This window comes from Abramis brama (assembly GCF_963993115.1).
Source record: "Abramis brama genome assembly, chromosome: 20".
Lineage (NCBI taxonomy): Eukaryota > Metazoa > Chordata > Actinopteri > Cypriniformes > Leuciscidae > Abramis > Abramis brama.
This window is the reverse complement of record NC_139982.1, coordinates 14,329,955-14,346,564: the sequence shown is the minus strand read 5'-3', so window position 1 is coordinate 14,346,564 and position 16,610 is coordinate 14,329,955. Positions and strand designations below refer to the sequence as shown.

Below are 16,610 nucleotides of genomic sequence, written 5' to 3'. Positions count from 1 at the left end.
GTCAGCGTGCTGAATGCCCAAACACGTGATGCATCTATTGTGACTGTCAGCTGGAGACAGGGAACGACCGCATCCAAAAATGCATGGCATCTTGAAAAAGCCGCAAACACACCCGAGTTGTTTTTTCTGGAAATGGGATTCTCACTAGTGCCGTAACACTGAAACTGAATGACCACGGCAACACTGACGGGATGGTGCAGCCTGTACCAGTGAAGCACTCACTTCTTCGCCCTCTAACCAGCTGAAAAAAACAAACAAACAAACAGAATTTATTTATAACTCCATAAATTAATTCATAAAACCTCTCAAGGACCAAAAATGGGAAGGGGGAGTAGTTGTTTATACATGTCATTAAGTCCAGTCCAAAAAAAGGTGATCAGTGAGTGGTCGGGGTAATGGGTCTTATACGCCAGGTCTAGGATCTCACTGATGTGGTCCCGAAAGGAGCAATCATCCTGGGTGAGGAGGAGGTGGCGAATGACTGGAAGATTTTTATCTTTAGCGCAGGAGAAAATCTAAAGCTAGGCTTCAAGCATAGACAATACAGGACAATGAACTGAACCAAACAGATGCCTTAAAAGCACACAGGATAAAGAGAAAGTTAACAAGACACGGGTGAACACAAAACATAAGCAAGGGAACAAACTAGACACAGGGAAAACAGGAAACAGGAATAACAAAGTAAAATTCATTTGAAAAGCAAACAGTTTTAACTAAAAAAATTTACTGTTTGTCATGTTCTTTTAATAGTAATTATTGTAATACAGAATTACAGAATGTCGTATTTTAAAAAATATAAAAAATATATATATATCCTTGTAAATATATCCTATGACATGTATTGCTCAATAAAACTGTATTTATATTTCTTTCTATATCAAAATATTCCAGCAGCCTCTACCACTACAATCTCTTCTTCAACTAATTCTCCAACATCAACTCCTACAAGTGAGTATGTTTATTCATGGACATTTGAGTAAACATGTAAATAAAGGAAAATTACTTCTGTATTTTATTCACATGCTCATGCTAGAGTAATATTCATGTAGAGTTATCTTAAAATGTCCTTAGAAAGTTCTTCTATTTTACTGTTAGAAGTAATAGGTACTTCAATATTTCAAATCGCATCCTGAGTATCAACCATCAACAGCTAAAATAAAAAAAATGTGTACCGTTTAATGTCTATATTATATATTTGTGTGATGATCATTTTTGAAATGCAGAATTTCATTGAATGCAAAAAGGTCTTTGTAAACATGTCAACAAATATTAAGAAAATTGTAATAATAATTGTTCTTATTTCATGTCACTTTCTGAGTATTAAACAATAGTGCCTACCAGTTCAAATGTTTAAAATGTAATATAATACAAGTTTTTCTTTTAACAATAAAACATGGATTGTACTACAAAAGTTAATTGTATGAACATATGCCATTGTTATCTTGCAAGTACTATTTCGTAAATGTTTGTATTTTTATTTCATTATATGTCCATATATTACAGCATCCCCTGTCAATACAACCATTTTTTCAACATCTACTCCAACAAATTCTACAAGTGAGTATTTTTCATGGACAGCTGTGTAAGCACTTATAGCTGTATTTCATTATTTTTTATTACTAATGATATTTTATTACAATTGTGTCAAACAGCAGCACCTACAAGATGTAATTAATATACATAGACAATAGCCGCTTTCCGACCGGAGGAACCTTTTCACAGTTCCTAGAACTATTGGCTAAAGTACCCGGATGTCGGCGTGTTCGCACCGCAGGAACTAGGAACGATTTTAGTTCTAGGAACTCCATTTGTAGGAACTAATTTGGGTCCTACTTCAGAGTAGGGTCTAAACCAGCACTATAGGAACTATCCGTGACGTTAGTGTACGCTGATTGACCGAACGCACGCAGAACACCAGCACCCGCCATTTTTAAAACAGCTAGAATGTAAACACACAGATTATAGCCTATATATTTACTCCATAAACTAACTATACAAACATGGAAAACAGTGATAGATGGGTCTCTAAACCTTTATGCTGAAGAGAAAATCCAACGCAACTTTGAGGGGACCAAGTCAAACATGATTATGTTTATCTGCCCAGCTAGCAACACTGGACATCAACCACACGGCATAGGTATAACAGTTCTATCTAATAAGATATTAAACAGTACTGTTAGACAGATCGCTAACTAATAAACACAGAGAATGCGAGCATTGTTTGCTCTGGCGTTCTCAGCGCCGCCAAAATAAAGGTCTGTCGCGCCGTCAAAATAAAACTCACCGTGCTTGCGTCACTCCCTTACCCCTCCTACCAGTTCCTATGGCCACTTGGCCAGTGCGAACGCAAACAGCAAAACCGAGTTTGGGGGAGAGTAGTTCTTAGAACTGTTTAGAAGTGGACAGTTCCTAGAACTAAGTTCCTAGAACTACTTGGTCGGAAAGCGGCTAATGATGACATTTCAGTTGGAAAAACAAGCATGTCTTGTTTGCCAATTTACCCTATGTGTATTTAGACCCCAGTGTTTCCTGTTTTCCTTGTCGAGTCTTGTCCTACATGGATGTGATATATATATATATATATATATATATATATATATATATATATATATATATATATATATTAGGGATGTCCCGATCCGATCACGTGATCGGAAATCGGGCCCGATCACGTGTTTTCAGACTCGATCGGAATCGGACGTTACCTCCCGATCAGGACTCGGATATATATGTATATATATTCTCATTATTTTTTAACACATCTATAGTTATGCGGTGGCACAGAGTTACGCCGGTTTCACACTGCACGCGTTAGCAGAGCTTAAGCAGCGCAGGAGCAGTGCGTATGGTGAGCAGGAGCAGGACACGCACGTTTTTCTTTCACACTGGCAGCGTTTGTCACGTGCGGCTGAACCGCGGGTTGTGTACAGACAGAGTCTTGGATAAGTTGGCATTGCTTTTTTTCGTTTTCAAATACATTTAAGAGAAAAGACTTGTCAAGAAGCTTATTTTATTAATAATTTCATTTATATAACTTTTGGTTCATCTTTGTTTTTATTGTTATGGCAACAAGTTTGTTTTTGGACATTTGTTTTCTTTTTAAATTGCTGTTGGTCATTTGATTGACTGTTTAAAACACAATAGATATCATCAATGCACTTTTTGGATAAAACTGCGGCGTATTTTGGCCATGATTAATGTATTGTCACTTTAATTCAGCGTAAGCGGCGCAGCAAAAATTGACTCGGCGCCGAAACGATCGCGGCACTGCTGCCTCTGCTCTGCTACGCGCTGCCGCGCCACCTCTGCGTGCGGTGTGAATGCTCTAATCTGCTAACATGGTCGGCGAAAAAAATACACGCTGCACGCTCTGCTAACAGTGCAGTGTGAAACCGGCGTAAGAGTTAGGAGTGCAGTTCCTAAAAGCACATTACTGTCTTTGCAAACACTGTGGCACTTTTATTTTTTATTTGTTTACATGCCTGCCGGGTATTTTAAGTTGAGGTGCTATTTGTTTATATAGGCTATTAGACTTTTTTTATATTTACTGTTGCACTAAAGTCCAAAAGTGAAGAATTTATTTATTACTTGATTGTTCAAGCTACCTCACAGAAGTGCTCTGTTTGTTAACAGAGTTGTTGAATGTTAAAATAAGGTGAATTAAATAAAAAATAAGGAACATCCTGGATCTGTTTTTTCGCTCTTCTTTATTCTTTTATGTATTATAGAAGTATCGGATCGGGACTCGGTATCGGCAGATACTCAAAATCAAATGACTCGGACTCGAGGGCAAAAAAACCTGATCGGGACATCCCTAATATATATATATATATATATATATATATATATATATATATATATATATATATATATATACTTTTGAGAACACCACTTAATGAACAGGTTCCACTTCAGGGCGTAAGCATGCCTTGTAGAGGGTGCTCTCGCAGAAGTGATGGTGTCTATGACAGCTTGTGTTAAAGCACCTAGAATCTCCGCGTCCTGTCCAGGGACCAGACATGGAGTTTCCAGTGGTCTGGACGCGGGTGCAATACAGTGCACAGTCTCTGAGAGAGGCGTTCCTCCCTGAGAGGAATGGGCCGGGGAGGGGCTGTCGAGAGGAGCATCAGTTCGGGGAACCAGGTCCGGTTGGGCCAATAAGGGGCAAATTAGAAAGACCTGTTTCTCTTCCTCACTGACTTTGCACAGCATCCGTGCCCATACTCGTTCAGGGAGTAAAACAACTGGCAATGGGATGAGTCCGGAGAGGCAAACAGATCTATATGTGTGGCCCCGAAGTGGTCCCAAATCAGCCGGACCGCCTGGGTATGGAATCTCCACTCTCCCTGGGCCACAGGCTGACGTGAGAGCTCTTTGGCGGCATGATTGAGCTGGCCGGGGATATAAGTGGCACGAAGCGACCTCCGATTCTTCTGACTCCATAGGAGAAGATGGCGGGCGAGTTGCGACATGCGAGGGGAGCGTAGACTAACTTGATGGTTGATGTACGCAACGGTTGCAGTGTTGTCCGTACGGACCAGCACATACTTGCCGAGCAACGGCATTTTGAGGCATCTCAGAGCAAGGTGTACTGCTAACAACTCGAGGCAGTTGATGTGCCAATGCAGTTGGGGGCCCGTCCAGACCCCCGCTACTGCATGCCCGCTGTACGGGGCCCCCCAGCCGGTGTTTGAGGCATCTGTGGAGTCCACAGCATACCTGAACACTTGTTCTAGATGTTCAATCGGTACTGTGCTTTCCTTCCTGCAAGATGGGTTGGAGCGAGGGCTGTCTCCCTCCACCCTCAAAGTGTACGTTGCCTCTATTGCCGTACATCACGATGCAGTTGATGGGAGATCCGTGGGGAAACGAAGGGTCTGACCACGGGTTGAAGGTTTGGCGGCAGGCTGGGGTGATTGTCACACGGAACGTGCCGCTCCGCGACGCCCATCTCGGGACTCGGCCGTGAAACCAGTGCTGAAGTGGTCTCATATGAAGCAAACCCAGCGGCGTTTGACAAAGCCCCATGAGCCTCTGAAAAAGTTTCAGTGGGACCACTCTTCTGCGCTTGACAGTATTCAAGCAGTTCAGCACTGACTGGACACGTTCCTCTGTGAGGCGTGCCGTCTGTGGACCGAGTCCAGCTACATTCCGAGAAAAGAGATTGTCCTCACAGGGGCGAGTTTGATCCTTTCCCAGTTGATCCGAAGACCCAACTGACTGATATGCTGGAGCAGCAAGCCCCAACTGCTCCCGAGACTGAGCTAGTATCAGCCAGTCGTCGAGATAGTTGAGGATACGAACACCACGCTCTCATGGGAGCAATGGCCACCTCCATGACCTTTGTAAAGACTTCGTAAAGTAGCGGGCCGCCGGGGCAGGATGTGCCGGATCACCTCAGTCTGCTTCTGGGCGGCGGAGAACTGTTGGGCGACGTCCTCCACCGCGTCACAGAAGAGCCCAACCTAGGAAATGTGGGAGTTCAGGAACCGAGACTTGTTGGTCTTCCTCATATCGGTCAGGTTGAAACCAGAGATGGCGCTCCTGGACCACTAGAGTGGACGTCGTCAGACCTTCGTGCCCCGGAGGGCGAGGTCAGTTGCGTTGCAGAGCTCACCCATGATCTCGCGGTCTGGACTACCCTTGTGCATGTCCATGAGTGCTTTGGCCCACGGGGACTGGTTACCGGGTGGGGAAGCCCTCACTGTGATCCTCAGATCACCCATCCCACACGGAGCAGTAGCTCTCTTCTGGGGTCGGCCAGAAGGGGCGCTAGAGCGGGGCATGAGAATGGGGACTCCACCTTCACAGGTGAAGGCGAGTCTCAATCTCAACACCGAGATAGTCATGTTCCCGCAATGAGAACATGAACCATCCACAAAAGCTGCATCAGCGTGCTGAATGCCCAAACACGTGATGCATCTATTGTGACCGTCAGCTGGAGACAGGGAACGACCGCATCCAGAAATGCATGGCATCTTTAAAAATCCTATTTCTGGAAATGGGATTCTCACCAGTGCCGTAACACTGAAACTGAATGACCACGGCAACACTGACGGGATGGTGCAGCCTGTACCAGTGAAGCACTCACTTCTTCGCCCTCTAACCAGCTGAAAAAACAAACAAACAAACAGAATTTATTTATAACTCCATAAATAAATTCATAAAACCTCTCAAGGACCAAAAATGGGAAGGGGGAGTAGTTGTTTATACATGTCATTAAGTCCAGTCCAAAAAAAGGTGATCAGTGAGTGGTCGGGGTAATGGGTCTTATACGCCAGGTCTAGGATCTCACTGATGTGGTCCCCAAAGGAGCAATCATCCTGGGTGAGGAGGAGGTGGCGAATGACTGGAAGATTTTTATCTTTAGCGCAGGAGAAAATCTAAAGCTAGGCTTCAAGCATAGACAATACAGGACAATGAACTGAACCAAACAGATGCCTTAAAAGCACACAGGATAAAGAGAAAGTTAACAAGACACGGGTGAACACAAAACATAAGCAAGGGAACAAACTTGACACAGGGAAAACAGGAAACAGGAATAACAAAGTAAAATTCATTTGAAAAGCAAATTAGTTAATTTTTAACTAAATTATTTACTGTTTGTCATGTTCTTTTAATAGTAATTATTGTAATACAGAATTACAGAATGTCGTATTTTAAAAAATATATAAAAATATATATATATATATATCCTTGTAAATATATCCTATGACATGTATTGCTCAATAAAACTGTATTTATATTTCTTTCTATATCAAAATATTCCAGCAGCCTCTACCACTACAATCTCTTCTTCAACTAATTCTCCAACAGCAGCTCCTACAAGTGAGTGTTTATTCATGGACATTTGAGTAAACATGTTAATAAAGGAAAATTACTTCAGTACTTTGTTCACATGCTCATGCTAGAGTAATATTCTAATATACTAATATGTTTTCAACTTACATGTTTCCTGAATTGGGTCTTATTTAGTTGGATATTCATATTATTGACTGATGCCTTTCCTTTAAATAAATCTTAACTACATTATGTTTAGGATTCTTTTGAGCCCTTAAAGGAAAAAAAAAAAATATATATATATATGTATATATATATATATATACAGTATTTAAATGCTTTCACGCTCTCGTACAAATGTTTTGCATTCCCCTGAGAAACTTGGCCATTCGCTCAGGCCTCCAGGAACTGAGTTTGATGGTTTAGTGGCTCCGTATAAATATGATCAGGAATCTCATAGTGTTTGAAATCACAACATCATCTGTGTTTCTGACGTGGCACGAACCAGTTAGAAATAGATCTTTATTTAAACTTCATTGGACTGATGATAAAACAATTGGAAATGCAAAAAAACAAGTAGCACTGATCGGACTTCTGGAGTCAGTTACATATTCTGCATTACTGCTAATTTGTGAAAGCAATAGAGCTATTCCTCTGTCCAAATCTCCATACAAGGCTCCTGTTTCAGAGTAAATATTCCAGTAATAGTTTGACTTTCAATGTAACCTCCATCAAAATAAGAACAATAGATAATGTGATTTAAGGCAAGCTGATTTTGCATCTCAGTATCCAAGTATGTCAACTAGTTCCATTAACTGTTCTGATAGTGATAGGATAATCAATGTATAATCAATGATTTTTGTCAGGACATCTTAGTTGTAGTTTACTTGTTTGAATGTGAGAATCCTGTCTCACACGTGTTCTTGGTTGTATTTTGTTCGCATAGATTAATGTTTTAGTATCATAATCTATTAATCTTTTAGTGAGCATTCTTCTGAGACATAAGCCTTGACACCATCTCATATTTACTCTTTTGGACAGAAAACTGTGTGACATTTTACTCTCACAGACAAACTGAGCACTGGCTGCTATAAATTCATAATTGTATTATTTTTACATCTGTTTAAATTGCCCCTTTCACCAGCACATATTATTTGTTTTTCTCTCCACACACAGAAGTGATCAGAGATCTCACAGTGAATGATGTCACATCAACATCTGTGTTTTTGAATTGGACTGAACCAACTGGAAATATATTTTACTTTGAAGTTACTTGGACTCAAGAGAACAGGGCATTAGCAACAACTAATGAAACTTTCTATCGCATCACTAATCTGAAACCGGGAGTCAATTACACATTTTGTGTCACTGCTGTTACTGCAAACACCGGAGCTGTCTGCATCTCAGAATTTACCAGTATGTAGAATTTTAAAATATATGACCTCTTCATCTTTGAACACATCTCATCATCATCCAAAGCTCCTTCACAGACTAAACATTAGAATAATGGTTTGACTATCAATGTAACATTCTTCAAAATAAATAAAATAGATATTGTTTTTTAAGGCTGAACTATTAGCATCTTAGTATATACTAGTATGTAATTTAGTATCATTAAATGATCTGATAAGGTTAATATAATCAATAATGGCTTTCTTCTTTTACATTTTTAAACATATTGCAAAGTGAACTCCTCTCTGACCCAGTAATGATATGGAACCAGTTACAATAATATTAGTGCCATTTGAACTGCAGTTTCTTTATTGGGAACATATTTAATATATTTTTTTCTTTTCTGATCCAGAGGGGGAAAAAAACACTGATAACACTGATCTGATTGTTGCCATAGTTGTGTCATTGATCTGTATTCTCTTGGTTATCGCTCTCATTCTCTTCTTCTATTCAAGAAGGTGAGTTACCAGTATCATCTGAGAAATTAAGATTGGATAGAGATCAAGATATACAGAAGTTATCCAGAGTAATCTTATTATCATTTCTCTATTACTCTCTGTTCCAGACAAACCAAAAAACAATGTCCTGACATCCCTATACACAACATTAGGTAACTTTGTTTGATATATTTTATAGATTAATATTTATTTGACAAAACTTAAAAGTGTAACTGAATTATTTTTTACTTTCTATTTCCAGAGATAAAATATAAGTAGCTTTTTATTATTAACCCACAAACTTGTAATTATTTTTAAAGTTGTAAAAAATATTCTTTAAGTTTTTGTAGGTTTTTGTCCTCAATGATTTCTTTGTTTTGTCATACACAGTAATAGTGGTTTAAAAATAGAAGATTATGAAGAGTATTTCAAGCGGAAACATGCAGATTCCAACTGTGGTTTTGCTGAAGACTATGAGGTACACATGGGAAACACATATAAACACATAAACAAATATATATTTAATATCAAACATTTGCTCTTATGACTTGTCATATAGATTAATTTATGAATTATAACAGAGTTTTCAAAGTCTATGTCTAAAGAAGTGCTGTGTTGTTGCAGGAGTTGAAATCTGTTGGAACTGCGCAGTCAAAGAACGCCGCCCTGTCTATTGAAAACAAGGCAAAGAATCGTTACACAAATGTTTTACCTTGTGAGTAGACTGACTGACTGTTGCATATTGTATTGAAAGGTGGTGACATTTTGTGGAATGCACAATGAAAATACCATCAGAAAGCAAGTCTCTGTTTTTTGTGCAGATTTCCATCATTGCAAATAATTCCATTAGTGCAGAATTATGAGGAATTTTGAGTTGACATAAAAACAAATAAGATGAATATAAAATTACATGAATTGCACCTGGACTATTCACATGGAAGTCACATTGCAGAAAAGCAGATACATTTTCAGTTCATTTCCATATATAGACGAGGCTCAGATTTCAATTGAAAATTGAACGTTTGGTGTTTTGTTTTAGTCATTTAAATTTCATTCAGAAATATTTGGCCCACATTCAACTGCAGTGCAAATGTAGCTTTATTTTAGTATCATGAATCTCAAATTTTCCCACTCCTAAAAGTCTCAGAAAGAAGTGAACAGTTGATGTTTGCTACTGTTACAGATTATTGATAGAGTAGTTAATGTGTGGATCTAATTGTATGCAAGGAACACAAAAGAAGAACACAAAACAACATATTTTGAAGAATGTCGGTAACCAAACAGTTGATGGACCCCATTGACTTCCATAGTATTGTTTTCCTGCTATGGAAGTCAATGGGGTACATCAACTGTCTAGGTTATCGACATTCTTCAAAATATCTTGTTTTGTGTTCAGCAGAAGAAAAAAAAAATTATACAGGTTTGAAACAACTTGAGGTTGAGTAAATGATGACAGAATTTTTATTTTTAAGCGTACTATTCCTTTAACTAAACTAGACACAGGTGATAACCATCAGACACCGCAGGAACCAAGAAAAACAGAAAATCACATGAAAAGATAATTTCAAAATAAGAGCCTTTGGAATATAACAGAACATGACAGATATACAGATACAGTGTGAATTTATACTAAATCAGATGCATCATTTTTAGTTCTTAATAAATAAATACTGACTGAAACTAATTGGATCATGTTTTCCTTCTTCAGATGATTCTTCAAGAGTGAGATTATCAATGTGTGGCAACCCCTTTGATGACTACATCAATGCCAACTACATTCCAGTGAGTACATATACTGTACAAAAGGGAATTTTCAGCAGGTCACATGACTTCTCGATATGTTGTATATGTACATTTTTCACTAATCATATTTATTGATTTATTTTTGTTCAGGGCTACAATTCAAGAAAAGAGTTTATAGCTGCTCAGGGTCCGTTGCCCGTCACAGTGAATGAATTCTGGAGAATGATCTGGGAGAAGAACGTCTACACCATAGTGATGCTGACCAAATGCAACGAGCAGGGACGGGTGAGTTCAGAATTTTATATTGAAATATTATTAGCCACATTGAAAAGTGTTGAAAATGTAAATGCAGAGTGAAGCAAACCAGCAATCCGTGTCATTTTCTCCAGGTGAAATGTGAGAAGTACTGGCCATCTGAGACTCATCATTATCATAACATCTCAGTGACGACCACCTCAGATATACCACTGGACAGCTGGACCATAAGAGACTTCAGAATCAAAAATGTGAAGAAATCTCCATTTCCACTTTCAGTAGCATACAGGAGTGAATTTTGTGGTTGTTGTTTTTAAATCAGTAGTATTTTACAATAATATGATTGATCACTGTAGGTGAAAACAGCAGAAACTCGCTACGTACGCCAGTTCCACTTCACAGCGTGGCCGGATCACGGAGTTCCAGAGACCACTGAAGTCCTCATTGATTTCAGACACCTGGTGAGGGAACACATGGACCAGTACTCACGCCACTCTCCAACTGTGGTGCATTGCAGGTAAATGAGATTCCTATAAACAAAACATTCATGAATTTATATTGCAATGCAAACATCAAATATTAAATTTGCCATTCGTTTGATTAAACCTTCATCTCATTGTTTGACCTTCTGAATTATTCAGTGCTGGTGTGGGAAGAACAGGGACCTTCATTGCCATTGACCAACTGATTTTCCAGATTGAAAGAGAAAGCACGGTGGACATCTACGGAATTGTTAATGATATGCGCATGCACAGGGCTCTTATGGTCCAGACTGAGGTAAGGGACCGTAGAGGAACATTCAAAGTTAAGCTCAGTCAACAACATTTGTGGCATAATGTTTATCAAAACCAAACTAACTTTAACCTCAACTACCTTCTTTTCCTTTAAAAAATAAATAAATAAATGGATGCAACAGTATGGGACTTACAATGAAGTATATTCGGCCAGTTTTTAGAGGATTTGAAAGCAGAATTTATAATTTTATAAAAGTGACACAGATGTAGAGGACAAGGGTGATAAAGGTAAATCGATGGTAAATGGGTAAGGATATGTCTCCAGTAATGCACATTTTGCAACAAATGTTGATTGACCTTAAATGAGTATATAACCCAGAATATACTAGTATAGAAATTGGAGCTGATAGAATTTGACTTCCACAAAGAAACTGTCAATTATAGTAAAGTAGACTTATACTTTTACACTATTCTATGTTTTCTTTTTCTTTCTGTTTTTCTACAACAGGAGCAGTATGTTTACCTCCACCAGTGTGCGCATGACATCATTCGAGCAAGAACCGGAACCAACGTGGACTTAATTTACCAGAACAACGAAGCACTAAATATCTATCAGAATGTAAAATATTTAAAATTGTAATTGTATACGGCCTGAAGATGGCCCTTAGAGCATATTTAAAAGAACATTTTTAAATTTGCTTTAAAAATAATGAAATTCACACTTTACATTTACAGTAGTTCAACTGTAATGTATTTTCTTGCGCAATACCCAAAAACTTTGGGTAACATTTTAATTTTAAGAAATATATTTAAGATATTACACTGGAGAGAATGCAACATGTTCTATGTTGATTTTGAAGTAAACAGCAAATAATGTGCAAGTAATTGTATTTATATTTCAATCAAAAGATCTTTATTTTTTTACTGTGACATGTCCAAAGGATTATTTGAATAATTGTACATGATATATTTTCTGCAATATCAAACCCCTGTACATTTTAGTACTGACATGATTGTATCTGCTCATAGAGGCATCTGTGAGATCCCATGTTTTATAAAATGTGAATCTCTTCAATGTTATTTAAAGGAATTACAGTATCTTACATTATATAACCATTTAGAGCAGTAACAAAATGATTTTTCTTTTTCCACACTAGATGCACTCCCAACCTGTCAATGCACATGAAAATGTGAATGTGTTTGTGCGCTGTTATAGACATATTTAGAAAGTAAGAAAATATGACTTTTTATTATTATTATTATTATGTTTTTTGTTTTTTTTAAGGGTTTAGCTGTGTGCACAAAGTTCAACCTGCTGTGCTGGATATGAGCATTTGCTTGAGATTTGTAATTTACATTGTGTTTTGTTTTTATACAGTTACTGTAGTTTCAGACTTCTAATTTGATTAAACAAGCAGCATTCCTAGAGAGCTAATATTTAGTATACAAGTACAGCCATACAAACTATCCAAATTATGTCTGAAATGTAAGTAACTCTATATTATATTATGCTGTATTTACTGCACTTTGTTGAAAAGTGATTACACCCGCAACTGTAATGTTATTAAACTTAGCAGTTGTGATTACCCGCACTCTTACTCGTGTGATATTGCTTAAATATATTTTAAAAAATCATTGTTTAAGCCATTTTTACTGTTTATACCTTTCTATGATCAACACTTGCAATACTTTTATTTAACATTTTTATTTGTTTTTGAACAATAGTTGCACTAGAATCTCTTTCCCACTTACATTTCCCACTGGTCCCTTCCCTTTCTTGCTTTTATATCTTTTGTGAACATATTTGTGTGTATGGACGTTATTTATGAAGCCTTGCATATAGGAAGTGTCTTTACCTAATTTTGGTTTTATCTAATGATGATAGATAATGATTCTGATACATGCTGATCTAGCATCTGGACCAATCAGACACACACAAATTATTCATTTATTTAATGAATAATCCAGCAAACTCACTCAGGCCTGTGAAACTTCCCCCAAAACTAACATCACAAGTGAAGCTAACACACTGGCAGAACGCGGTGTCCTGTTACAGGACACATTGATACTGATAAGAGTTTTACGAACCCAAAAGGAATTTGCAGAGGGCTGTGATGCTCACTTAATTCTTGCTTTAGGATTTTAAATAAACCATGTTAATCCTATATATTCTATATATAACCACTTGAGAAATATATATAAACATGTATCTAATTTTCTCATCTAATGATTTTCCTTTTATGTGGTTTGGCCTTTGTATTCTTGTAAACTTTTGGGATTAATGTTTCAGACTTTGTTGCATACTATGGTTTACCAAAATCATATGTGTGGCATGTTTAGTCTCTATAAACTCCAATTTTCGTCCCCCATTTGTTAATTTACATTACATTTTGCTAACTGATCACAAGATCAGCTCTCTCTCTTACTCTTTTCTGGAATCCTGATGTGAAGTGCCAGGCTGCGGCCTTGTCTTTCCATTCACCAAAGATAATCTGACTACCACTGGTTCTCTCTCATCAAGACCACATCAGCAAAGATCAACTGGAGCCTCAACAAATTGCATCAGGACAGTTTAATTCAAATGGGCGAGATGGGCTGAATTTCAAACAATGCTATAACTTCTTGCTTTCCTGTATTCTGCTTCAGCTCTCTTTCCCTTGGTAAACTGTATGCATGTATCTGTATGTTAGAGTAGTTTAAGTGTTTAGACTAGTTAATAAAATCTTGTTCATGTCACACGTAAAGTTGTCTGTGTCTCAAGCTCATATACTGGAGTCGCTAATTCATAGATTTTTTCTACTTGCTCTTAGTAGTACTGTAAATTAAGAAAGACATTTCCCATGCCCCGGAAATGTACATTTCTTAGAGTTAATAAACAATTAATCCTGAGTGTTCACGGGACAAACAGGTTAATTGATTGTAATATTAATTTACGACTTTAACTTAATTATATTAACTGATCCAAATATTCATAATCAATTATAACCAGTTATTATTGATTATTAATATTTCGTAGAGCTAATTTGCTACACTGAAAACAATGACCAAAATAAATAAAAAATAAATTAATTTTTAAAAATATAAAAAGTACTGTGATTATTCAACAGAAGTGATTTGTTGTTATTTAAAGTACTTTGTGCATTTATATATATTTTTTAAAAATATGGCAGAACATTTTTGTCCTTATTCCACTAAAGGGTACCCAAGCATTCTTCCTGCCATTTCACATAAGGTGTATAGTACACTCACCTAAAGGATTATTAGGAACACCTGTTCAATTTCTCATAAATGCAATTATCTAATCAACCAATCACATGGCAGTTGCTTCAATGCATTTAGGGGTGTGGTCCTGGTCAAGAAAATCTCCTGAACTCCAAACTGAATGTCAGAATGGGAAAGAAAGGTGATTTAAGCCATTTTGAGCATGGCATGGTTGTTGGTGCCAGACGGGCCGGTCTGAGTATTTCCAACGCATTCTCATCCTTGGACGTCACATACTGACCCTTGTGACATTTCGTCTACATCGAACGCACATGGCACCCTTTAGCGTCAATATGACACGCACAGGATATGGGTAGGTTTAGTTCTGGGGTAGGTTTAGGGTTAGACCGCTAGGAGGCGCCTTCTGGCTCATATCTATCTGCGTCTCATATTGACGATAAAGGGTGCCATGTGCGTTTGATGCAGACGAAATGTCAACAGCGTCAGTACTATGACGCCTTGGGATGAGAACGGGCTGGTATTTCACAATCTGCTCAGTTACTGGGATTTTCACGCACAACCATTTCTAGGGTTTACAAAGAATGGTGTGAAAAGGGAAAAACATCCAGTATGCGGCAGTCCTGTGGGCGGAAATGCCTTGTTGATGCTAGAGGTTAGAGGAGAATGGGCCGACTGATTCAAGCTGATAGAAGAGCAACTTTGACTGAAATAACCACTCGTTACAACCGAGGTATGCAGGAAAGCATTTGTGAAGCCACAACACACACAACCTTGAGGCGGATGGGCTACAACAGCAGAAGACCCCACCGGGTACCACTCATCTCCACTACAAATAGGAAAAAGAGGCTAGAATTTGCACAAGCTCACCAAAATTGCACAGTTGAAGACTGGAAAAATGTTGCCTGGTCTGATGAGTCTCGATTTCTGTTGAGACATTCAGATGGTAGAGTCAGAATTTGGCGTAAACAGAATGAGAACATGGATCCATCATGCCTTGTTACCACTGTGCAGGCTGGTGGTGGTGGTGTAATGGTGTGGGGGATGTTTTCTTGGCACACTTTAGGCCCCTTAGTGCCAACTGGGCATTGTTTAAATGCCACGGCCTACCTGAGCATTGTTTCTGACCATGTCCATCCCTTTATGACCACCATGTACCTATCCTCTGATGGCTACTTCCAGCAGGATAATGCACCATGTCACAAAGCTCGAATCATTTCAAATTGGTTTCTTGAACATGACAATGAGTTCACTGTACTAAAATGGCCCCCACAGTCACCAGATCTCAACCCAATAGAGCATCTTTAGGATGTGGTGGAACGGGAGCTTCGTGCCCTGGATGTGCATCCCACAAATCTCCATCAACTGCAAGATGCTATCCTATCAATATGGGCCAACATTTCTAAAGAATGCTTTCAGCACCTTGTTGAATCAATGCCACGTAGAATTAAGGCAGTTCTGAAGGCGAAAGGGGGTCAAACACAGTATTAGTATGGTGTTCCTAATAATCCTTTAGGTGAGTGTATATTGTAATACATTTGTGGAGCCAATGTAGGTGACATGATATGGGCTTGAGTTAGGTACCCTACATGGGTATGTCCATGGGTTCCATATTGGCCCTATCTAAATTAGCCAATACTGATATTACCATAAGTAAAAAAGAAACAGAAAAAAGGGCCTGTTTAAAAAAGTAATAAAACTTCCTATTTGGATTGAGGGAACGGAATAGCACTCATTATCACATTAAGAGTAACATTTAGCTCCGGTGACAGCAGTCAGCTCCACCTTGAGCAAAAGCTCACTGTAACCCAGTTTCTTAGTGTGTGCCAGTTTGTTACCTTAGCTCGTTAGGACCAAACAGTTACGTTTTGCTGCATTTTTCTTCCCCCGTTCTATTTGTTGTTGTTGTTTTTTCCTTTCATGGACCTGCCTGCTGTCCATCTCCTGTGCCGGATGCAGCGAGACCGTCCGCTAGAAGACCACACTCAGG

General features: G+C 38.4%; 1 protein-coding gene across 40 annotated transcripts in view; it reads left to right on the top strand.

Moving 5' to 3' along the window:
* LOC311071228 (uncharacterized protein) overlaps positions 1–15,133 on the top strand; it is an 80,359-nt gene extending 65,226 nt beyond the window's left edge. For 33 of the 40 annotated variants that reach the window (XM_084095500.1, XM_084095467.1, XM_084095490.1 and 30 more), the window contains 14 exons: positions 892–948; positions 1,504–1,557; positions 6,772–6,828; positions 7,957–8,196; positions 8,585–8,690; positions 8,798–8,842; positions 9,060–9,147; positions 9,294–9,384; positions 10,378–10,451; positions 10,563–10,697; positions 10,802–10,918; positions 11,024–11,184; positions 11,309–11,444; positions 11,910–15,133. In XM_084095500.1, coding sequence (XP_083951626.1) covers positions 892–948; positions 1,504–1,557; positions 6,772–6,828; positions 7,957–8,196; positions 8,585–8,690; positions 8,798–8,842; positions 9,060–9,147; positions 9,294–9,384; positions 10,378–10,451; positions 10,563–10,697; positions 10,802–10,918; positions 11,024–11,184; positions 11,309–11,444; positions 11,910–12,041 — 1,493 coding nt within the window. In that variant the 3' untranslated portion in view covers positions 12,042–15,133. The remainder of the gene's footprint in view (positions 1–891; positions 949–1,503; positions 1,558–6,771; positions 6,829–7,956; positions 8,197–8,584; positions 8,691–8,797; positions 8,843–9,059; positions 9,148–9,293; positions 9,385–10,377; positions 10,452–10,562; positions 10,698–10,801; positions 10,919–11,023; positions 11,185–11,308; positions 11,445–11,909) is intronic. The other 7 variants (XM_084095487.1, XM_084095476.1, XM_084095499.1 and 4 more) reach the window with 4 other exon arrangements.
* Positions 15,134–16,610: the final 1,477 nt, after the last annotated feature.